This window comes from Dendronephthya gigantea, unplaced genomic scaffold (genome assembly GCF_004324835.1).
Source record: "Dendronephthya gigantea isolate DGI-Jeju-01 unplaced genomic scaffold, DenGig_1.0 000013F, whole genome shotgun sequence".
In the NCBI taxonomy this organism is placed as follows: domain Eukaryota; kingdom Metazoa; phylum Cnidaria; class Anthozoa; order Malacalcyonacea; family Nephtheidae; genus Dendronephthya; species Dendronephthya gigantea.
The window spans coordinates 2,857,197-2,881,117 of record NW_021163023.1 but is presented as its reverse complement, the minus strand read 5'-3'; the positions used below and the strand labels follow the sequence as shown (position 1 = coordinate 2,881,117).

General features: G+C 40.1%; 1 protein-coding gene across 1 annotated transcript; it reads right to left on the bottom strand.

Moving 5' to 3' along the window:
- Positions 1-48: 48 nt before the first annotated feature.
- Positions 49-23,771, bottom strand: LOC114519629 (serine/threonine-protein kinase SMG1-like). Its single transcript, XM_028539792.1, has 79 exons — positions 23,327-23,771; positions 22,574-22,713; positions 22,355-22,497; positions 22,164-22,245; positions 22,030-22,077; positions 21,811-21,859; positions 21,664-21,740; positions 21,323-21,395; positions 21,131-21,228; positions 20,933-21,021; positions 20,711-20,795; positions 20,502-20,574; positions 20,274-20,422; positions 19,921-20,022; positions 19,686-19,762; positions 19,323-19,584; positions 19,068-19,201; positions 18,748-18,870; positions 18,565-18,671; positions 18,376-18,469; positions 18,112-18,213; positions 17,658-17,840; positions 17,375-17,510; positions 17,166-17,286; positions 16,941-17,045; positions 16,623-16,753; positions 16,370-16,534; positions 16,064-16,218; positions 15,837-15,966; positions 15,608-15,747; positions 15,244-15,519; positions 14,963-15,122; positions 14,015-14,820; positions 13,778-13,841; positions 13,539-13,640; positions 13,245-13,421; positions 12,997-13,138; positions 12,533-12,700; positions 11,982-12,352; positions 11,663-11,833; positions 11,428-11,562; positions 11,222-11,316; positions 11,022-11,120; positions 10,749-10,914; positions 10,573-10,659; positions 10,297-10,400; positions 10,059-10,212; positions 9,857-9,976; positions 9,364-9,632; positions 9,079-9,252; positions 8,819-8,918; positions 8,676-8,748; positions 8,383-8,450; positions 8,211-8,315; positions 7,972-8,057; positions 7,715-7,850; positions 7,447-7,540; positions 7,236-7,334; positions 6,948-7,066; positions 6,678-6,770; positions 6,378-6,554; positions 6,188-6,290; positions 5,929-6,101; positions 5,603-5,714; positions 5,219-5,436; positions 4,998-5,107; positions 4,710-4,875; positions 4,380-4,556; positions 4,029-4,153; positions 3,659-3,737; positions 3,441-3,569; positions 3,212-3,310; positions 3,018-3,117; positions 2,819-2,933; positions 2,643-2,746; positions 2,382-2,525; positions 2,226-2,276; positions 1,830-1,936; positions 49-1,628 (listed from the first exon to the last, which is right to left on the bottom strand). Exons 1-79 carry the CDS (start codon positions 23,667-23,669, stop codon positions 1,551-1,553), a joined length of 10,896 nt encoding a protein of 3,631 aa, XP_028395593.1. The 5' UTR covers positions 23,670-23,771; the 3' UTR covers positions 49-1,550.
- Positions 23,772-23,921: the final 150 nt, after the last annotated feature.

Sequence of the window (23,921 nt, the reverse complement as noted above, 5' to 3'; positions counted from 1 at the left end):
ACAAAATATCGCACACAAAAATCTACATTTATTCAATATATGAAAACATAGAAACGTTTTATACGGTCATCTTATGTTACCTAATTTTTATGTTCACATGAATGAAGTAAATTGGTCGGTTATATTTCAGAATGCACTTCAACCTGGGTGGTTTTGCACCAGCTGGAATTCTTTGCAAGTGGATTTCCCATACGGAACTTAAGTAAGAATCCGACCGACGCAAAACAGCCTTAGGTTAAGGTGCCACCTGAGTATTGATTTGGTGTTCAAAATACAAATTACAATTAATATACACAAGTCTACAGTACATCACATCAGAGCTAGGTAAAGCAATTATTAAAACTACTTCAAATGAAATACGAAGTACGTTAATACAAACAGACAAATCAATCGTCTTCTACCCTGAACAAACGAATTAACTAAATTTCACGAAACTATGTTTAGTTGTTGGCTGAGTAAATTTCACAAAGCCAACACTTTTAAAATATCTTTCGATGAGTAATCTGGTTCACACAGAACCAACGAAAGACGAAGAAAAATTTTGTTATACTGTGCGCAATTAGAGGTTGGAGGAATAGCGTTCGTTGGTAAAATGCTTCCTTTGTTTTGGCTAGAAGTTTTCAATTTAGCACTCCACAAGTTCACATGATCCTTTCGAAAGCTACCAATTGCTATTCTCCAACCCTGATATATTTGCTTTGGCGTTAAGATGAAGCTTAAGTCAAGAATTGAAGTGAAAATGGTTGTATGATATCATATCTCTATCGTGCGGGATAAAGTAAGCCACAATTAAAAACACTTGATATAATAATGATTTGCTGGTATATAGGAACGAGTGTTATGACCTGACGTTGATTGGTCGTCGTAGCCTAGAGCTATCCCGTTGTCAAAGGATCATAACAGTCAAATTTGATTCAAACGGATCACAAAGCAATATAGAGAGACTTCAATGAAATACATTGGAATTATTCTGACAAAAATTTCCCTACAACGCGAAATTGTCAGAGCGCTGTGATTTAAAAGTCAAATTATCCTCTAAATCCTATCCTCTCTATATGCCCTGTTGACTCGCTTGATCTCGAAAAAAAAAACAAAAAAACCCATAAATTATGCCTGAGAGCTTACCAATATTGATGATTCCATATTAAAAAAAGCCAGCAAATAGCTTTTAAACAGGCAAGCTCTCTCTCTTTTTTAGTCGTCAACAAAGTTTAGATTTCTAACGCCCAGACAGTTACCTTAGATTTTGGCGTATCAATTATTCACCTTGTACCATGCCAGCGAGATATGTTGACGACGTCTACATCACTTTAAAACCTTGAACGTCCATTCAAAACTACGACTATAGCGTTGCATGTCGTTTACTCTGGCCATTCCATGAACAACAACTATGTCATCACTAGTTTAAATCCGAGATTCCAGTTCTCTCTATATCGTGCAGCTGTCGGGAGCCGCGCGGGTATCACGTATAGTTACCAAGGTAACAACAGCGAGAGCATTCTAGTATACTTCCAGGCTACCCCATAAGCCTCATGGGGTTTATATACAACCTACACCCAAGGCGTCCAACCCTCGTACATCAGGCAAAGATTGTCCTTACTTGTTGCATCCTCAATTATGTGGTCAACCTTTGGAGGATCAATGAAAAACGCATTTACAAATTATGAATATTTCTACGGGAACAAATGCTATTCCATTAATTTGAACATTAACCAATTGTTCAACATTAATTAGAACAATTAACCAAACAAAACATATTAATTAACCAATTAACGAATCAGAACATATCAATGTATCAAAATGATATGATATTCTATTTTTTCACTAACCTGATCTTCGACGCTCATTCTTTTTGTTGGATCAATATCTCGCCCGTCCAGTTTTGCCTTCACTCTTTTCCATACACCAATAGCATACATATTGCGTTCTTGTACAGCTTAGAAACAATGTTATGTGAATTAAAACATAATAATTGGACAACATGGCCCTAAGATGATCCTTACTTGGTAAAAATATAAATAAAGCTGGGTCCTGCAGTAAAATTGGATCAATAAGAGATGATCCTTACTGGACCTCTAGGAGGAACAGTTTAGAACTGATAGAGCTATTTAGTATAAATAAAGTTAGTTTAGTTTAGGTTCCCTCCTGTACTGGACCTCTAGGAAGAACAGTTTAGAACTGATAGAGGTATCCAGTATGAATAAGGTTAACTTATAGATATGTACCTTTTCCTGTCCGTGGATCACGAATGGTAGAAGATTTCTTCACTATAGAACCTGAAGATTCAAAACATAATTGTTAATGTTCGCAGCTAGGATAAACAGATTGTTCCAGGTCAATCAAGCATTATACTCGTTACCTGGTAATAGTGCAATAATTACCTGGTGTTGTCTGTCTTGTTGGAGATGAGACCTGGAGAGGACTGAGAGCTTCTTTAAGAGCTGGTGTAAGAGGAGGGCCTGAATCGAGATGCATTGACGCCACTGTTTCCTTAGCAACGGTTTGCTGTCCACCTTGTCGCAGAGCTAGACAATGAAAAGAGATTGAGATGACAATCACATATTTCCTGGCAGAGATACAGTGGTAGCTCCTACGTTATTGCATCACTCAAAAGAGAGTGAAGCAATGAAGGGTTCGTTTACCTGAAGCAAATGTTAATGTTGTGCTTTCAGACTGTTTCTCGGCTAGTTCAGCGCCAGCATCGACCACCAATGGCGAGGCGAGCGAAGGAAGTTGTTCAAAGATCCTGCAACAGAAGATTGACACGATTAAGAATGTGATCGCCACGGTAATGGAAGTGTTCAAGGTTTATACCCACCATGTCGCTATCGCATGTACGGAATTAATGGAGTTTAGCACTTCGGTTTGTTGGTAATTGTTCTTCGTTTCATCAAGATCATTGCTTGATCTTCCACCACCGTTTGAGCTGCAAACTGGAAAAGAAACTCGGAGGTTAGAACTTAGAAGACTGTCAAAATGATGCAATGAATCTCGTACGTGTCAAGTCATGCACTTACTGTTCAAAATATCTTTCAACATCTTGGTTGCAACCTCGTTCAGTTTGTTGTGATTCGTGATGAAGGTACGTGCTCCTACAGACTCGACGGCTTCCTCGTCCTGCAAACGACAGAAATCATTTCAAATCTGGACAAGATTCATCAACAATTTCATTGCGAAGCTGACGCATAAAAAAAGAAATACTTTCATGTACCTTTGCTAATGACTGCAGCATTGATTTGACTTCACCCATAAGAACCTGATGAGCTGTCCACGCTGCTTTTACTACGGCGATCTGGGAACGAAGATGCTCCTAAAAAAAAGCATAAACCTGTGTTTGTGCATCTCAAGAGGTTGTATAGTGGATAGGTTCAATTCTTAGCTCGCTATTATATAGCTTAGTGAACAGTGGTCCAAGTACAACAGTGTTCAGTCTTATTTACTTTGCTCTCAGCAATATATTTATCCACTTGTGATTTCTGAGTGTGATTGGTGACCAGGTCTTCTTTGATGTTTGACAGTCGAGTTTTCATCCATTCTAACGTGATTGGTTCACTGGGTGGGCTCGTCACCTGTCAAGGAAGAACAAACGCATCTTATATCTTATCCACAGTCCCGAGGAACGAGGATAGTTTTACGAGGATATGAGAGAGAAGCTTACGTTAATCTTTGCCATAAGATCTTCAACATCCTTCAAGCTATCCTGAGATTTCTCTACTTTAGACGAACATTCTTCACACCTGTTGATTGAAGATGGTAGTTGAAACACAACTCACGGCAGAACTTCACCATTTCTTTGAACATGACCCTTTCTTTATACAACAGGGTCTTCAACACTCAACAAATATCCCTTCAATGAGGGGGGAGAACCAGATATAAACCATGACAGCTTATTTACAATTGCAGAATAGGGGAATACTGTATTTTCATTGGATTACCCAATTTGGGATACCTGTTCAGGCAGTTTAGACATATCCTGTTAAGACAGCCTAAAGTGCACCACACATTGTCATCTCTACACTACAACAAACCTATGAACTAAAACGGCCAAGGCTTGGTCGGCTGCCAAAGCTTCCTGGGTTCTGGTACGGAACGCTTCAAAATGCAGAATAGCGTTGGATATTCCACAAATATCACTTGAGTACTTGCTCTCAATCTAAAGAACAGATGGATAAGTTAGAAAAGAATGGAGGGAGGGAAAATGGGAGGTATATATGGAAGAATAATGGATAATTAGGGAAGATGGTTGTCAGGTAGTTTGAGTGAGCGGGAAAGATAGAGGATAGACGAGGATATGACATGACATGAGGGAAGTTCCTAGAGAGAAAATGTTGTTGAAGAAAAGCAATGATTGAAGATAACCTGAGGCTGACCACACCTACCACAATCAATCTCTTTCTGTCCCTCAACGTATGCTCAAAGTTCTTCAAAATTGGATTCAACGATGGGTTGGCTCCAGCGGCCCATTTCAGCCGCTGTTCGATACTCGACTCCAGCTGTGTGAACTTCTCTTGTACAGACGACATCGCAACATCGAGCGACAGCAGATTTTGAACACGCTTTGTAAATATACGAGAATGAATCATATGAAAACAACTCGTATTTTGACAAACAAGCCAGTAAAGAACAAGCAGTTGTTTATGGTTCAACTCAGAGGCCTATGGCTGCCACAAAGACTCGTGTCTATAAAGACGTGTGTCTTGTATTCATACCTTTCTCAAGTCGCTCATCACAGTAGCACGTGTTGGTGTGATCATGGTGTTCCCACGAACAGGAGCTACATGAAGTATATCCTCGTGAAACCATTGAAACCTCGCCAAGGACAGCTGAGCCCTCTGAACCACACAGCGGTATAATGTGACGTTGAGATCAAGACGTCTGCATGAAGAGGATTAGCACAACGAAGTCAAACGTTAGCTTACGAGAGAATTAGGGGAATAAGACTGAACGAGTCAGGCAATCTTTATGAAAATCGTGATCAGGAACAAGACAGCACAAACCTTGCAAAATCATGTTTCCTCCACGCTGTATTGAATGAACCCGTCAAATCATTTGCCTGCGATAATACTGTTGCTGAAAACAGTTCTTGACGAATGTTTTGATCAACAGTCTGGAATGAAACACAAGCAATGAACAATGAAAGCGTAAACAGCCAGCGAATTCATTTGATAATTTAACAGTGATATGCAGAAGTAATTTGCAGAAGTAATTATTTACAGACCTTCTTGCACAGATTCTCCAATGTGTTCGCGTTTTCTTTGAGGTTTTTCGGGATATCAAGACCGATCAGGGACAGCCATTGTACGATAGTTTTAGTGAGTACGAAAGAGGGCAAACCTAACATACGTTCTTGTACGAAGTCAGCAATGTAACGACGAACATACACGGAGAGTTGATCCTCGCTTAGGATATGGTCTGGCTGCCTTTCTGAAGAACTGTCTGTAGAATGAAACAAGGGCAAAATATAGATATATACAAGCTTTCCTTGTCAATCGTTGAACACGACAGGAGAGAGACAGCAATCGAGAGTTAACTCCTCCGATGTTAGGCAGAGTTTATAGAATAGTCTGGGAACAATAAACGGAGTTATAACAGCCAATAATACCGCATAAATTCTTCACGTGACGAAGACAGTCTGTGAAAAACATCTTCATGACATTCAGTCTTTTGAGAAGGTACAGCGTCTTGAGAATACCATTGTCTTCGCTGTTATCAACCTAACGTGTCAATGTCATAGAAATGAAGAGGATTATTTGGGATAACGATAGGATTATTTGGGATAACGATAGCCAGGAAAACATGAACCAATTACACACAATACCACATCTCACCACACCCCATATCACTCCAACACAGTACCACCAACCAACACAATACATACCACACAGTATCACAATTGATATGCCATATTAACCCTCTCTCTCTACTAACCCGGAGTTCACAAACTTCTTTATAGACATCAATACCATCATCAAACTCAGGATCAACATGTTCAACAGCGACCAGCAGCGCGTCAACCTCGCTTTCGAGCTTCGTAAATAATCCATTAAAACCAGCCAGTAGCATTTGACCAGCACTCATCTGGATCTTATGCTCACTTTCACCTAAGAAATATCGTCAGGTGATTGAGAAAGCTTGTGGAAACGTTGCACAAGGTTTTACATGAAGAATTTTATAGACCATAGCCTACCATTCTCATGAGGATGTTCGTGCTTTCCTGTGCTTAAAAGTTTCATGATCTTTTCCTCCAAGTCAATGGCTGCTGCAGTTATCTTTGGAATGTCAAGTGAGTCCTTGAAACAGAAGATAGATTTTGGTTTAGCAAGAATTATATCGACCTAAGAATTTATGTACAAAGCGGTGTCATAAGATCTTCTTACATTGGCCTTCTTGGAAGCCACGGAATGTGCTGTTTGGATCATATCTTCAATACTTAAATCACAAGATGATATTATTTCCTGGAAATTCCCTAAAACTTCCAAGACTGTTGGATCGCCAACTTCCAAACATTTCATTGTTTCGGGAACAATGATATTACGAAAGTTTGTCATCATGTCCTAGAAAAGATTCACATCAAAATAAATAAGAAATCCGAAGGTGAAGAGAAACCTTGTTGAAAAGGACATCATCTGTTGCCAGTGATCATCCCTCAAAACAGGAGCAAGATTGAAGCAGCCTACCTGTAATGATTTGTACATTTGATAAACAGATGCGAGGGCCTGGACAGACTTTACAGCATCTTGAACACACGGGTTTGACGGATCCAAAGCGTCCTGAAAAGAGATAAAATGTGGGATGTGAATGAAGGCTTTTCAAAAGAATTGCTTCATGCCCAGTGATATGGTGACTCCACACGGGTAAATCTGGCTTCATCGATCAATTGAACACACAGACCATGCACATAGATTGAACTACTACGCACTGCTATGTATTCGAATATGTTGTCTTACCATCCAGTATGTTCGTGCAAATGTTGCAAACTGCATCACATTTCCCGTCATCGAGCACAGCTCTTCTAAGAACCAATCTCCGTCGCGCGATACCAGCTCCAATAACCGACTTCCCGCCACTAAAATAAACAATAACAAAGTTAAGTCAAGTTCCTGAACAGTCTTATTATCACTGCATGGTGGAGTGAATGAATGATTGACAGAGGAACTGAGTGAGGTAGGGTAGGAATGATATCTGAGGGCTGTGGTTTAATTACTTTAATATGCTTCAAAATCATTTGGTTCTACCTCTTGCCGTGTTTTCCATGACGAGACATCTTTTATGGAGTGATGCTAGTCCAGTTACCATCACATGCATAGTGGCCAGTCTTCCTTCCTTACCATTCTCTGTCAACGAGATGATTCAATACTAACTTAGAACAACAAACAACGAATACACAGATGTGGTTAGAATAAGTGAACTTATTCAAAATATAGTAAACATCTTGCAGTTGCATACCGTGGACAAATTGCTTCAACTTTTGAAACGCTTCAGTTGCTGTATTATTTAAAAACGTTGTCTCAACTTTCTCCTGATTTCGTCTCTCAAAAAACTACAATAAAAACATCAAAAAACTGGGGGGAATCCGTAGAATGATCATAGTAAACAGATGAAGATATATTCTGGATGCTGGAAATAAATTTGCTTCAACCATTTGCACACGAATGTTCAAACAAAACTGCAGTGATTTCATATGACTAAGCGATGGCAGTAGTAGACAGCCTACCTTAGCAAACTTGCTTTTCTGCTCGTTAAATATATTCTGCAGTTTACTTTCGACGTTAATAAGTGCAACAGTGTCATCATCGACGGAGACAGGAGAGTTGTGCTTGTTTTCATATTCCTGTAGAATTGCTCTGCATCTGAAAGAGATGGTCAGTGAATTCTTGTGAAATCTTAGTGTACAGCGGTGACGATACCGATGAGGAAACTGTCACAAGGTGTTCACAAAATGTTGATGAGGTGTGACGATCCAGTACTTACTCTGCTGTTGATGAATTTTCGATTAACTGTTTAAGCCAAGTTTGCCAATCTGAGCTTCTAATGTTGTGAGAATATGTGGCTGGAAACTGAAGAATATAACAGAGATCAGCATTGGTGTGGTATGGTAAAGAATGGTATGGTGTGGTATGGCAAAGAATGGTATGGTGTTTGATGGTATTTAATGGTATGGTGTAGTATGGCACAGGGTGATATTCACGGATACATCATGATCATCTTACTTGTGATATAACCGTGGCGTAGGTGTGTATAACATCAAGACATGCTCTCAGAAGACTTCGTCTTTTATGCAATAAACCCGTCAGCTCTGTTTCAACTTGTTCACACTATAAACAAAACCAATTTGTTAGAAATATGAAATCAAAATATATCTATTGGATTATGTTACCCTACCTGACTGACTGTGTTCGATTGTCCAGCATTTTGAAGAAAAACAATAGCCGGTGCAAAACTTGGCAGACCTAAATTTACAGTACAAGAAAAAGAGCCTGTAAGTTGGTAGAGTTGGGTTTGGTGAGGCTGGATATGGTAGGATTAGGAATGGTAAAGTTGGGTAGATGGGTGTCGTATTGTACAGTGAGGGGAATAGTATGGTATGGAATGGGATATGGTAGGATATGGTGTAGTATTACAGCATGATATGGTATGATTCAAGCTTGATAAAAAGCAGTTAAAGTTGTACTGACCGACATCTAATGGCTTCACAAGTTCGCTCGCAATGTTTGCCAACTTTGTTCCACGTACCGTGTCGAGCGCAGCCTGGAAGCAACAGAATAACTTTGCTTGAATGAAATCTTTCATTGACGTTGTAACAATGCTCGTGCATTACCTGATGTTGCACATCCCATTGTTGGCAATCCTTCAATCTTTCTTGGATAGTTTGAAGAACACTGTTGAGGTCATTGATCATATTCGCTTGTTCATCATATCTAATATGATAATAGTTCATGTATTATTATTACACAGGTCTAGACCCAAAGAGGTAAATATACAATCCGTTTAAGATGGATTGCCGGACAACGTGATTATACACTTCATAAATATATTATTCCCAGAATTGTGGATCAGGAATCCCCCGGAACAACTTACTTTGCTTGAACGGCGTGTAATGGATGCAAGGTTGACTTGACAGCAGCTTGTAGTATCTCCATCTGACCAAGGAGTTCTTTATCATTTTCAAACACAGCCATGGATTGACTGACAGTCGAAAAGTGTGAGTCAACTGCTTCTTTTAAGTTGTTCAAAGATGCATTCATACTATCTCTAGAGCAACAATGAATTGTATTTAATTGTATATCTTCGCCCAGAACGCACCCAATTCCAATAAGACTAGTTGAAGGCCATATTAACTGCACTTGTAAACATCTGACTAACCTGTTTCCTCGCCACGATGCTCTCATCTCAGCGACTCGCGATGAAAACAAACATTGTGTGATGGTTCTCTCCATAACTTTCTTGCTTTGCTTGACATCCTGTTGATGTAGAGCCTGGCCACCGTAGAAGGCGTTGGCGAAGGCGTTGTCGCTGCCTGTCGTCCAGTCAACCAAGGGATCATAGACGAATGCTTCCAGCAAAGTGAGTAGTGTTTCACGTCCATTGCGGAGAACACGAAGAACCTTCTCACACGAACTACGGAAGGTTCCCTACGAGATGAAAATACGTATGAATTGGGATACTTTCCCCTCTTCATCATAGACCAGTAGATGGCATTTACATATCGCCACTCGTGACAGAGAAAGATTAGACCACACTCCACAAATCTCCACTTCTGTGTACAAGTATTCACAGCATGATTTTCTTAGTTAAACCATCTACAAGCTTCAATGGTAACGACTACACCAGATATAAACACACGAATAAAACAAACCTCCACTCCAGTTACTCCGAGTGCAGTCTCCAGGTTAGCGGTCAGTCTGAAAGGAACCTTTTCAGGAACTCTTAATCCTCGGCCTTTTTCAAAACAAATATTGTAGTCGATATGAACAATCTACAGTGAAGACATGGAATGATGCATTAGACGTGACACTGGGCTACACACCGTAGTTGATTGAGCAAAATGACATACACACCTCTCCAGTAGTGAAATCTATCAGCATATTATCAAGATGTCTATCACCAAGCCCAAGAATGTAACCAATGATCGACATGACCGCCACAGATCGCGAATACCTTTGGCTCATTTTCCACCAGTCTGAGATACAAGTGCTTGAACACCACAGCTCTCTAGAAAAATCATTTAGAAATATGTATTTCTGGCGTCATAACAGTTGATATGGAGCCGTGCGTTATTGCTAAGCCTGTACTCACTTTTCTAAAAGATCTTGCGGAGTTTCATGGACAAGTTCTTGCAAAACCTTCCTCATGATCGCTAGAGGCCAATCCTTTCTGTTACTTCCGCTCACATCAATATTCTGGTTAAAAATATCGTGGGACAAAATGACATTATAATCAAAAGTACAGGTCTTTCAGGACAGTTTCATAGAAAATGATACAATATCCAACACCATGCAACATTTAAATCATTGGATCTCATCACAGGATGATATGAATTGCTTTGAGAAGAAGTAATAGACAGATTCCTACCTTTTCTTTCAACAATGGTGTCAGTTTGTTGTAGAACAGTTCGTTTGGTCGAAGTGGAGCTTTGGGTGTGGTCGTGAACCCACCTCCCTGAAATATAATAGCGACCATAAGAGGCTTAGTTAACTAGTGGATCATGCTGGATAAAATGTGATACTGAAGGATAGAGAGGAACATACCTGTTCGTTCTTGGTTAGCGCTACAGTTGCAGCGGCGTCGCGCTGCTGCCATCGTTTGTAAAGAGAAAAGATCGGAACAGCGCCATCGACCCACTGGATGAGACCTGATCTTGGACCAAGAGGTGTGACAGAATAATGACGAGCCAGGAAGAGGTTCTCCTCACATCTAAATCATATTGTTTACGAAACACATTTTAAATTCTCTGTCGATTTCCTAGACTAACCTGAACTAAAGCTGAAATATGGCCAGAGATTTTCATCGTTGTTTCTGACCTGTTAGGTTTTGCAAACATGTTATTACAAATCGACAGAAACTGCATAATTCTTTCATCTAAATGCAGATCCTCCAGACCTTTGAAAAGATACATATACCTAGGATAGAAACAGAACTCAAATTACAATAGATAATGGACAAGTGTCATGACTGGAGAGACGACAGAACCGAAGAACTGCAGGAATCATTGCTCACGTACTTTTGCCCATCGGATCCAACCAGAACAATCTTTTTCGGTCGAGTTTTTGTAGGCAGAATAACCACATCGTTCTCCAGGGAATTCACAGTCACAACCTTAAATATATGAAAACAAAACTTTGAATGTTTTCACGACTTCTGAAGAATTACTTTGGGCTCGTGAGTCTCGTACGATGCAATACAATACAACAACTGAATGAAACCTGCCTTGCTCAAGGAAAACTTCTGACCAGGCATGTAAATAAACGAAGGATTTAATTGACAGAGTTTTGGACTGATCTCCTCCAGCTTCAGGTTGACAGATGATCTCTTCTGAGATCGCTGTTGTAAGGACTGCAGAAGCTGGACAAAGGAGAAATGGTAGTAAAACTTCACCTCCAGGGTTATGGAAGGTGTCCATGGAAGGAGCTTTGACACTCTTGCATGCCCAGTTTGTACAAACCTGTCTGAATTTAGCCCAGCTGGTCTGAGGCTTACTGGGTTCTTCAGGATTCTTCAATGCGTGTAGCGCGTTCTCAATCAGAGGCGAGTAGGTTTTCTGAAACCACGATTCATGTGGCGTCTCTGGTTGTTTGTTTGTGATCGACTGAAGTTGTTCCAATGCAAATACAATCTAAAGACGAAGAAAAATACTGTAAGCCTCAGTTTAATCTTCTTCCATCTAATACGCGCCAAAATTCCTGAAGTTTATCGACATCATGATGCCTTTAGTCGTCTATTTCTCCGTTGGAACGTCTTACGATCAACTGGAAGCTACTTACAGGTTTCATTAAAGCAATATGCTTTCCCTTGATCAGCGCAGATTTCTCTTGACCTGACAAAGACGTGCTGGAATTAACTCGTTTAATCTCATCATTCAATTGGTTTTCTCGTTTCTCGAAGTCGTGATGAATCTGGATCAAGGAGCCAAGCCATAGCTCCTCCCACAGCAACGTCACTCGTCTCAGCTCAAGGACGAAGTCTTGAACTTCGGCAAGCAGTCGGGAGTTGCCGTCGGCAAGCGACTCGACAATCGTGTGGTAACCGCTTTGCAACGTCTGCTCCTGGTTGAAGTCAAAGTTGAGTTCCTCGTCCTCCAGATTGAAAGAATTGTCAGGATCATCTGATCGACTGGCGACCAATGTCATCAAACCTAAAAAGGGGAATCTTTCTACATTTTTTGCAACAACACCACGTTTACAGCAATCTCTAGGGCCCTGTCTGTTCGGACAACCCAAAAAATAACCAGTAATACCAGCTATATACCCCCCTCCCCCCGAGAACAAGAGGCCCAGCCCTGGTATCATATTCTTCATATTTTAGCGTTACGTACTGTTTGTGTTTCTATCATGTCGAAGGTTATTCCCGGAGCATCCAACGATGGCCGAGTACAATATGAGATGCGGCGAATCTTTGGACACCCGACACAGGAGTTCTGTCACACCTTTACGCACATACTCCTCAGGATGATTGAGACGAGAGAATAATTGAGGAATGATTTCTGAAGATGAAGAAGTATCAAAAGGTTACTATCAAATGTGGTGGTCAAACAATCTGTCTGAAATAGACAAAAACACTTCTAAACGTTTCCAACTAAGAGGCTTCGTCAGAAGAGTTAGTATGAAAATAAAACAAGGGAGAACGGCTCTCTTCATGAATGCGACGTTGTTTGAAGACGCTGCCATTGCTTTCCGGGTATATTGAAACGTATCTTCAAAGGTTAGTGTCTAAAAATGCGCTTGAATCGTCTTCCACTGAGATGTCGGACTCGACACGTTTTTTAAGACATGTTCTTACCTTCCCACGGTGCAGTGGGGGTGGCGTGGAAACCCTGTTCTAACTCGTATTTCAATCCCCCGGCATGCTTCACGAGCAGGCGAAGAAGGCGTAGAGTGGCGGTCACGTGTCTATCGCTGTCCACGTCACTTTTGACAGAAGTCTGGAAGAAAGAAATACGAACACGTGCGTCGATCAATTACGTCAGAGAATGCGATTCAAACAAGTAAGAAAACCTGGAGTGACAACAAGCGCCTGCAGTCACCTACCTTGCCATGGAGCCTCAGATACTTGAAGTAAGCGTTCACAGCGGTTCTGTAATGACTGAAGAGTCGCTCGCATATTCCACGCCATATTACGACAAGTGATTCAACACACGACTCGCTGAACGACTGAGATACTTCAATGAGTTGCTTCCTGACTGTCTCCTCTTCCCGGGTCAAAATCTAGAAAAAATAAGGAAAGTTTGCTTGCAATATGAACCAGTGTTGTGAATTTCATGACTAACGAAATATGGCATATAAAAGTAAGTATATAACATACATTTGAGCACACTCACTCACCTCGTTACCAGAGTTAATTTCTTCGTCTTGTGCACCAACTGTAGTGAAATGTCCTTTGCTTAAAATAGAAAGAATTTCCTCTGTTTCTTTGCTGGTCATCTCCTAAAAATAAAGAATTTCACACATCGTAGGGTCAGCAATTCATCGACGAAAGATTAGGACTCCAGCTGTCTGGATCTCTGCAGTACTCCTGATGTAGTTCAAGCACACATGAAGTAACCACAATATAGTAAACAAACCTCAGGCAATGTTTCGATGATAGTTTCACGTTCCGCTCTCGATATTTCAACACTCCCACCAGAACTAAAACGACAAAAGACAACTTTGTACACTACAACATTTCTCAAGTGACGTTCGATCTCACAGGCAAAAAACCATCTGAAAGCTTGTCGAAGTCGGACTGCTCAGCGAGGCGAAGGAAGCAATACGCTACTCTTGAGCACGATGGAAAAGGGAGGGAGTTACCATGCACCTACCACGCTTGTTCAACAACTTTACGTCCAGCCTTGTAAGCCCATCCGGCAAGCATGAACCACGCCTTGTCCAAATCTGGCGCACACTTGCTGCTCAGACTGAAAACTCTTCCACACAACACATCAACATCGTCGACACTTGCAATCCCTTCAGCGCCATCAACGCCTTCCGTATCAAAGTTCAAAACTTTCAACAAGTTTGTTTTCAACTGTTCGCTACCGTTCACCACCTTTCTATCGCCTAGAAACCATTTTCCCAGCGTACATAATGTCTTTGCATAACCCATCTTACTCTCTTTCCCTTTATCTTCCAGTAGACTGCAGCACAACACGTCCGCAGCTTTTGTGGTATGTCCCAGAGCATGCAGTAGTTTAGCAGACTCATTATATATACAAGATTTGGTCGTAGTCTGCATCTCCGTGGATTGCAATGCTGTCAGATCTTCGCACAAGGATTCACACAAGATGTTCGTATACACACTAGGTTCCCCACGTGGTAAATTCCCCAATGAAGCCTTTTCCTCTTTCGTTAAAGTGGACGTTTGATCCTTCTGAACAGACAGCAATAGTCGCAGATGTTTATAGGCCAGTCGAAAATTTCGTTCCTTCCTGGCTGTGCGAATCGTGGCTAGTTGAATGGTCGATAGCTGGTCTCCCGTTTCATCCTGGTATTTACCGTGAAGTTTGTGATGGTAATGGTTATAGGCGGTTATTTGAAGTATCTTACACATCACGCCGCTGTCCAAAGAGCTCCGCGAAGAGGATTTCGTTTGAAGGTTGCTGCTGAATGGCATGAAATGTGATTTGTCCTAAAATAGAATGAACAGCACTTAGAAGGAATTACAATGAAACCTGCTTATATGGCCTGTGTCAATCTAGGAAAATGCCAAACTCACCCGAAAGCTTGTTAAAACGAAGGAACTACAAAAACACATTCCTAAACAGTCTCACCTCCTCGTGTTTTCCTGAGAGCACTTTGGAGAGTAAGTTGATACCGTAGTACTGGACAGCATGGATTTCAGAAATAGAGGGTGGCCAATCTTTTGCACCATTTGTGATCACACCTTCGAGCAAATCACTGCCATGACTGAGTAGATCATGTATTTCATTCCTGAGAAGATAAGTTTAATTCTGGTTGAATGATATGGTATGGTGTGGTATGGTATGGTATAGTTTTGTATAGTATCGTTCGACATAGGATGGTACTATGATAAATAATCCAAGGTTGATACCTCAATACTTCATCCTTCTTGGTTCCACCCCCGGCCATACCAGAGGTCCAATACAAAGTCAAAGCTTGCATCATAAAAATATCACTTGCTTGTAACACCTGCTGTGGACTCCAGGGGGGAGTGAACGTGTATCCAGCGCTCTTCGACTCCTCCTTTCCCAAAGTGAGTGGACTGCCTCCGATCCTATCGATGATGAAGCTGAGCGATGCACCAGGAATTAACTCTAGGCATTCCCGCACGCCAACAAACTCCCCATCTTCAAAGTTATGCAAAGCCCTAAACATATATTAATAACTTTAGACCTCCCATATTCATATGAAGAATAACGTTTGAATGGAGACAAGACATCCTTTGGTAAACCTACCTGACGTAGTTCATATCAATCTTGATATTCGCGGCCTGTTGATATTCAGGATTTGGCAGATGACCTCTCATTTCCTGGACCGTCTTCTGCCATTGTTCAACCTCTGACCAATCAGTTAACTTGGTGTAACAATCTGTAATCTAACCAAAAGAAAAGACGATGGTCTTCTTCCACATCTGTCTGAAACAAACAACAACCTCTGCCGTGAAAACGGAGTGCGGTTTCTTACCTCATTCACGAGAAAGTTCAGGACAGTTGAGCTCAGGTTGGAACTTGTATCTGGTTTAGTTCCCTCGTTCGTATCATCAGTTTCAAACACTTGCAGACATTTCTCATATTCACATATAGCTTTTTCATATCTGCAAGAAAAGACAACATACAGAGAACCTCAGTCACAACAGTGTTTGACTTCTACGGCAAAAACATTTTCACTCAAATCCTCTTTCATTCACCAACCTTCCATTTGATTTATGTACAATCGCCTCCAGCCATGGAAAATCCCGTTCGCAGTGTTTCTTACACCAAGTACTCAAGCCTTGCAGAGCCTCCGATGCTTTGAGCTGACACAAGGCTTTGGCAACGGCCAGGGCAGTCAATTCAAAATCTCTTTCCTAAGAAAAGAGCCAACAACAAAGCGAATTTGACTGAAGAACGAAATACAGTATATCAAAGCGAAACAAAGCCTGCTCGTGAACTACGTTATAAAACAGACAACTAAATCTGTTCTGTACATATTTCAGGTTCCATTAGAACCTGTCCTACCTTTCCTTTGCCACCGTTTTTCAGTTCTTTCAAGCGCTGCAGTCCGTGGTACACAGCTGTAGCTGGTTCTCCACATTCCATTGAGACAGACGTGATGACACCGCGAATTCTCGACAACCATTCCTGACATGTTGACTTGTTTGTCCGGAAGAACAACCGCACAGCCTGAATGATAGGGACGGATATCAAAGTATATCTGATTAGGAACACAGATCTATAGCACCAATGACCACCTAACTGTGTGTATACTAACCTTGGGAAATGGTGGTAATGAAACAGCAGCACCCTCGTAAGCACTGTACATCAGTTTATCCAAATTTTCAACAAACTGCAGAAGCAGTTTCACCTGAAGTTGACAGAAAGCTGGCGGCTGGGATGAGCTCTCTAGAAAAACACAGGACAACAATATTGAACTTTAAATTCTAGTGTTAAAAGTTTGGTGATTTTCAGTGCCAGTGGAATGGATCACATGAGTTTTCTGGGCAGGAGATGTGTGGCTGGCAGACATTGCAAAGAAAACGAGGAAGCCAGTCTGGACAGAAGATGGTACACAGACTGTCAAACAACCCACCTTTGCTGGTTTTAGCTGGTTCTTGAGGAGCAGTTTTCTTTTTTATTCTTATCGTCTTTTTATCTTGATCTGGACAAACTTGACTCATAAACTCTCTTAATACACCTAGAAAAATCATAGCGTGTTCAACTTAAATCGAGTATTTCTTCTGCTGAAAGAGAGTGTTTACATTATAAATCATCCTTCAGGATTTGGTATTGTAATTTGATAGATAGTGTTACATACTCTCGATGGCTTGGAACGTGTCCTGTGCTCGACCAAGCGGTGTTTTGAGTCTTGCCAAGACACAGAACTGCGCCATTTCCCACGTTGCCCAAAACCAGAGAAGAGCATAGTTGCTGGAGATCTAAAAATATTACAAAGAAATTGATAAAAGACGCTATAATCAGGAATCTCCTGGTACAAACGCACTCAATTCTATGGTGATTACTCACAGAAACAACAGAGTTTGGATCGTGTTTGCTGCTGAAATAGTATTTGTCGTTCATCGGGTGATTGTGCTGTTTTTCCTGAGAACGTCTCTGACAGGTGTGATACAAGTGCAGCAACCAGTCTGGACTCTCTTCTTTCCTAGAAATGGAACACAAGGCGAGGTAAACTTTCTGGTAGTCGTGATGACATACGGTTCATTGAAATCACCATGTCAGCCCGTCAGGTGTTGGGGGACTTTATCAAGTTCGCCGCCCGGGGGCAGTAAATTAACTACACGATACTCACGGGGGTAGAACGCCATGTAAGATAAACGAACTGACAACACGAAAGTTGTGGGAATGAAAGGTGATTGTAGATGGCTTCATCATGTGAATCTTCCTCGCTAGCCAACTACCAATGATTGATAACTTCAGCGGTGAATCGCATCTGCTGTTGAGATGGTCGCAACTTGATCTGTGTGGTCCAAAACTAAAGGAAATAGAGAAGCATGGTGTGTTCAATGGTTAACGGATGAATGGATAACCATGGATAAATGGTGCTATCTTAAGGATATCAATGGATAACAGGTGGAGATTTAGAGGATAATAATGGATAAATAGTTATATCTACAGGACGAATATGGATAGCTAGTGGACTTCTACTAGACACTTATGGGTATCTGACATACTCTTGGTGGATGATCAATGGTTAATCAAATAAATTATGATGTGATATATATGGATATAGATGGATCACATACCTTATAGCAAGATCAACTGGCACAGCGGTCAACAAATGAATGAACGTATCCCTGATATTCTCATATACATCCGTGATGTGAAAAACACATTCTTGAAATGATCTTTGAAAAACAAAGCAAAACTATGGTCGAGAAATAAACAAGTCATTGTTGCTGAAACGGCTTGTGAAGTCGTCCGATTAGTTCGTAAAAAACGTAGGTCGAATAAAACATCCATGAATGAAACCTACAATAATTTAAAGCATAAAGCGTTTAGCACAGTACCTTTTGATGCAGTCGTTGGAAAGTAGTTTATTCTGTATCATAAGTTTGATGCAGACACTCGCCGTAAGACGAACATCTTCATCAGGAAGATAAGCTAGGAATAAACATATTGACTCTTGTTACACTCGTCCCAGCAGTGTTAGGTCTCACTCAAAGCATTTCAAGACACTCTCGACGATTAAAACTTACAAAGAGGTAACATCCCTTCAAGAAATGCATCGAAGTCGATGCTGATCGCATCTTCAGAGCTGTTTGCTAATTCCACGAGATCCACAATCCATGCGATACATAACATCCTGAACGATCAAATTCTGGGTTATTATTTTTTTGATTAATTTCTTAGTAAATACACAACTGGTTCACCAGCGCTACCTGATATCACAAGAGGAGAAAGCGTTTTGAAGGATTTCCAAAATCATTTCTTGAACTTTGCCAATAATCTCAACCTCACTCTTATTTCTATTTGCAGCGCTGTCTTCTCGAAAGTATTTATTTCTGTAAAAAAATACAAGACTTATCCTTAATCTTTTCCAGCCAAGAGTAGAGTGAACCAGCGATTGTATGTTCAATTTTCTTTCATTCTTCCCTCTTCAGTTCATTCCGATTTCGCGATCTTATCCATTCCCTCGTTGTTTCACCTTGTACCAATATTCACCGTGAAATAAGAGACGATTTTACGTGCCATTTCTTACCTTTTACAGTGATCGTACAAAGAACACAAGATGGTGTACTGGACCGCTGGAAAACGAAACGCGATATCCCAATCCGTAGGACTCATCTCCTTGGTAAACAGTTCCACCAGAGATGGCGAGACTCTCCAAACGGGCTAGAATTAGAGAAAAACCTAAATGTCAAATGAAGCTACTCATGTCAACCCCCATTATTTGGAAACTTCCATGTGAATCTTTGAGGTACTTGGCAAATGGTATCGTAAACAATAAACTCACGTTAGTGTTAGATGGCTGTGATAGGTTTAGACTACCCAAAACTTGCAGATCAAACACAGTCTTCACTTGTGCTTGATACAGTTTTACTTCACTGGACATATTATCATCGGCGTGGTCTCCAGACTCCCGCACTGCAACCGCTGACGAGTTTCTTTCGACGTTTTCTTGAGTAAGTAACGTGACATCATCACCATCTTGCCCATCTTCATTGATGTTCTCCTTGAGTTGTGAATACGCTGTTCGAATATCCTTTACAAATATTCTAGAATGATTCGAACACGTGCAATTAGAACCACAAACTTTGGACACATGATCGAGATTCCCGGAACACACGTGCATGTTAATAACTATAATTCGACTTACTCGTACGTCCTCTCCATGAGAGAAACACTTTTAATGTTGATGAGACATTGGCAGATCTCGATCAAACGCTTTAAAATCTTGAAATAAAAATAATATCATCGATTGAAAACACATGTAAACATTAAACTGTTGATCACCGCAGTGCTAGGCTTGTCTCTTAAAAAGCATATTGGAAGATAAATTTTATAGCATATTTGTTTGGTCTTAGGTATTACGATTATTCCATGCACACTACCTCTTCATCCGCACAGAATCTCAACTTCATTATGGCTGAATCTGGATTTAACAAGAGCATAACGAACGAATCAGGTATCGCGGCATTCACGTGCTTTATCACCTGAAAAGAACAGTTCGTAGCAATGTTATGGAAGAAAATTTCCAGCGATCGCACGCTGCTAAAGACATCTACAAGAAGATTCGCACGCTGCTCTGGCAAACATGGCCTCGTAGCTTCAGCTGCTATATGCGAGTACCTTCAGAGGAAGGCTTACTTGCGTCGAGAAATTAATCAATGAAACATTAGAGGGTTTGTTACACAGATATTTCCAATTCTCCTAACGCCCGTTGCAGTGTAAATCGCGCCATTACCTGCTTGACGAATGCTAAAATCGACTTCGTATGCGCAAAGGTCAGCGACTTTCTTTCCAACTGTTCCAAAGCGAATTCGGTAGTCATTTCGCAAGAGGAGGAAAATTGGTTTTTGAGAAAACAGCACATTATACCAAAACACTCGTTGGCTAGAGAAAAGAGAAAGGTTTTCTAATTGGTTAAATCTTTCCAATAAATGATACAAAATGAAATGACATAGTGTCAAACCTGTCTTGAAAAGATCTTCGTAGAAAAATGAATATCCACCAGATCGAACACAATCAATCACTCCTTTTGAAAGCTAGGACAGACGAGAAGATCTTGTAAGGATCATCTCTTATTGATCCAGTGTTACTCTATCAGGTCTGAACTGAACTAGAGGTCCAAGAATGAAGGACCATATAGTTTAGTGAATGTTGCTGAAAACACAAACATACCTTCGTTATATATTCTTGAGTTATTGTTGGGCTTCTCGTTGGTGTAAAACACTCTCCAATTCCGTTCATTACAGTGGTAAACACCCTGAAAATAAATGGTGGGAAATGATACACTTCCACTAACTGATTAAATTTATTGTTACACAGAGTAGAATAACACAGAATGGACACATTATGGTGATAAGGTTCATGAATATTATTTTATGAGACACAGTTCAGTACCTTACTAAAGCAGTCAGCTTTGGCAGTGAGGAATAGGGTGGTGAGACCTGGTTTTCATCAAGTTGTCCAGTCGCAATATATTTCAGTTCCTGCAAGTCATAACATATAATATAAAAACAGTATTGATTGGGGATCCCTAGACCCATGAAATTTGAGGACCCCAGTTGAAAGAACAAAACCATAAGAATGGATAAACACCTCAGAATACGCTTCCATATCCTCCAAGAACTGGGTGAGGAGTGTTAGAGAAAAATTGATATCAGCAACCCAGTATCGATGGAGGCTGATCAAGCAATCTGAAGAGTGACGAAAAGAATTTAGTTTTTTAATCGTGGATAAGAATTTTTTAACAAGAATTTCATACACATTGAACAAAAATATTAAACCTACCTGAAGTGAATTGAACTAATTGATTTGGTTGTTTGGTATCAATGTGCCAACCAATCAAAATATCTACAGTATCCTAAAAGTATAAAGTCTTTCATGAGTGGAAATACACAGCCAGATTCTAAGGGGCTGTTTACATAAGCCTGGTAGCGCAAGATGATTTTGATGTATTGAAACAAGTCTTTATGAAACAAGATGAGCTGAATCATGTAAACAACCCCCTAATAGAATATTTAATTGTATGCTATATACAATGCTATTTGTATTGTCAATAATGAATTTCTGAACTTTGTGTGTAGATTTCATGACACTTAGAACTTCAGCAAGAGAAATGTTGTACTTACTCTGAAATGAGGTGTGAAAACTTGAGGATACTCCACTGCTATCGGCATGATGATTGATAGCACAGAGTGAAGAAGATCTAAATACAGATGTTCATAGTTGAGTTTTGCGTAGTTCTCACATGTTCAATAGGCAGAGACAAGTCAAACCTGAAGTGTCTGCATTTTCTAATATGTTGTGTAGTTTTGTCAGCAGCAACTAGACAAAAATAAAGTAAAATCAGAGTGTAGCCAACGTTGTATAAATCCATTGCATATAATTCTGGTGATAAAGAACTCCTATCTCAGATTTACAATCGAATAAGCATGCAAGGTTAAATCTTTCTTCATCCACACAAGTCTTAAATATATACAGAGGTCAATACTAACCGGAATAAAATCTTTGAATCGATGTTTCTTCTCATCTTGCTCCACTGCCTGAGATTAGGAAATTAACAAAACCGAGATTCAATTAAAACAAATGTTTAAATGCACTGAATACGGCAATTTAGGGAGGACCGTACCTTTGTTAAAATTTTTATAAGTAGTGACTTGTGTTCCTCTGACGAAGCCGATTCCACTTTCGAAATGAGCAAAAATATGAATCTGGTATATAATAAGAAAGGCAATTGTTAGTCTTCAAAACACATTGATTCTAATATGCACAATTCAATCTGAGTATATTTTGGAGTGATAGTTTTTACAATATAATTACCCCTTTGCTTCAGCGCCAAGAAGACCGGTAATAATTCCAACACATTTTGCAATCTGATCTTTCAGCTCAAATGTGTTTGGGTTCCTTTCACGGAATATTGCCTCGGCAAAACTCAAAATTTCATCAACAACTTTAATCACAGCCTGGTACAATGAGTTACGAGTTAATATCTGAAAATACAGTACAGACTGCGGGATATTTTGGTACAAAAATTCCTACCTGAAAATTGGTCGGTTGGTTGACAAATTCTTCAAGTTTCTTAGCAGTTGCGAGCCGTTTTTCACTGTCACTTTCTTTGTTGATTTGTCTGATGAGAAGTGACAATGGCGAATCATCACTAAAGTTGCCAACTCTCCGATCTAAATAATAAGACACTTTATAGAAACAACTTTTAGCTGTAGTAAGTCCGACTTAAGGTGGGTTACAGTCAGTAATGTTAACAAACATTTGTTTACATATTGAATATGACTATTTATCTTAAAATATCCTGTCCTAGCTGTCAGAATATTTATCACATTTCACTATATTTCTAAATGAATAAGAAAGGGAGCTTATGTTCAATGAAACTACGAGCAGAACCGATGCAGAGAAGCTGCTGTACATAACCCCTCTTTAAAAATAGTTACATTTAATAACAATTATGCTAAATAATTAGAAACAACAGCCAGATTTCCAATTTCTACTTTCCGATTTCAACCATCACTGACATAATCCTTTTAATAAAAACACAATAGGATGTAAGATTAGGTGTAGATAATAGGGCAACTATTTGACCTAGAGTTACTGTTAATCAACAAAATCAATTACAAGACTTCCTGGAATAATAATAATTAACCATTATTTCATACATAAAATATTTATCTGCATAAAATGAATAAGAAACCAAATCACTTTTAATAGTAATTAATATATAGGTAGCTAGAAATTAAATTAAATAATCTGCCACATAACTCAGCTGAATAGTAAAAATACCTTTGGTTGAATCGCGATAGCCATCTCTGCTCTGAACCAGGGCATTGTTTTTCTCACGAAAGCCAGAGCTCTTTTCAGACCGTCTTAAATTTTCATTTTTTCCTCGGTCTTTCAAGTCTGCAGGAGGAACCCTATTAGGAATATCGTAGTTTTTATCCCTCGCTCTGCTGACTTGCTCGTCGGCTTTGTTTTCGCGTTGTTTACGATTTTTTGCAATGTCTATGCGGCTGTCGTTCCTTGAACTAGTACTACGGGTCGACTCCGTTGAGGTGTCTCGCTGTCTTTCTTTAAACGGACGCTCTTTTCGAGTTTGCCTCACACGGCCTGGATTTCGGGCATTCATGCCACTTCATAGCATCGTGAAACGACCGCAGATTTTCATTATTCTCGACACGAATTACGATTCAAAACTATCAGTAGACGGCGCCATTTTATACAGATACAAATTGTAGATTTCGATTTTTAAAAAGATCGAAGAAAGACTGGACTCGAACCAGGAAAGTCGGCAAGATCGGAAGCATCCGGGAAGCAATCGGAAGTCAATCTTGTTCCCCGAGCCGGAGATTTCTCTGGCCACAGTTAATCAAACGTTACT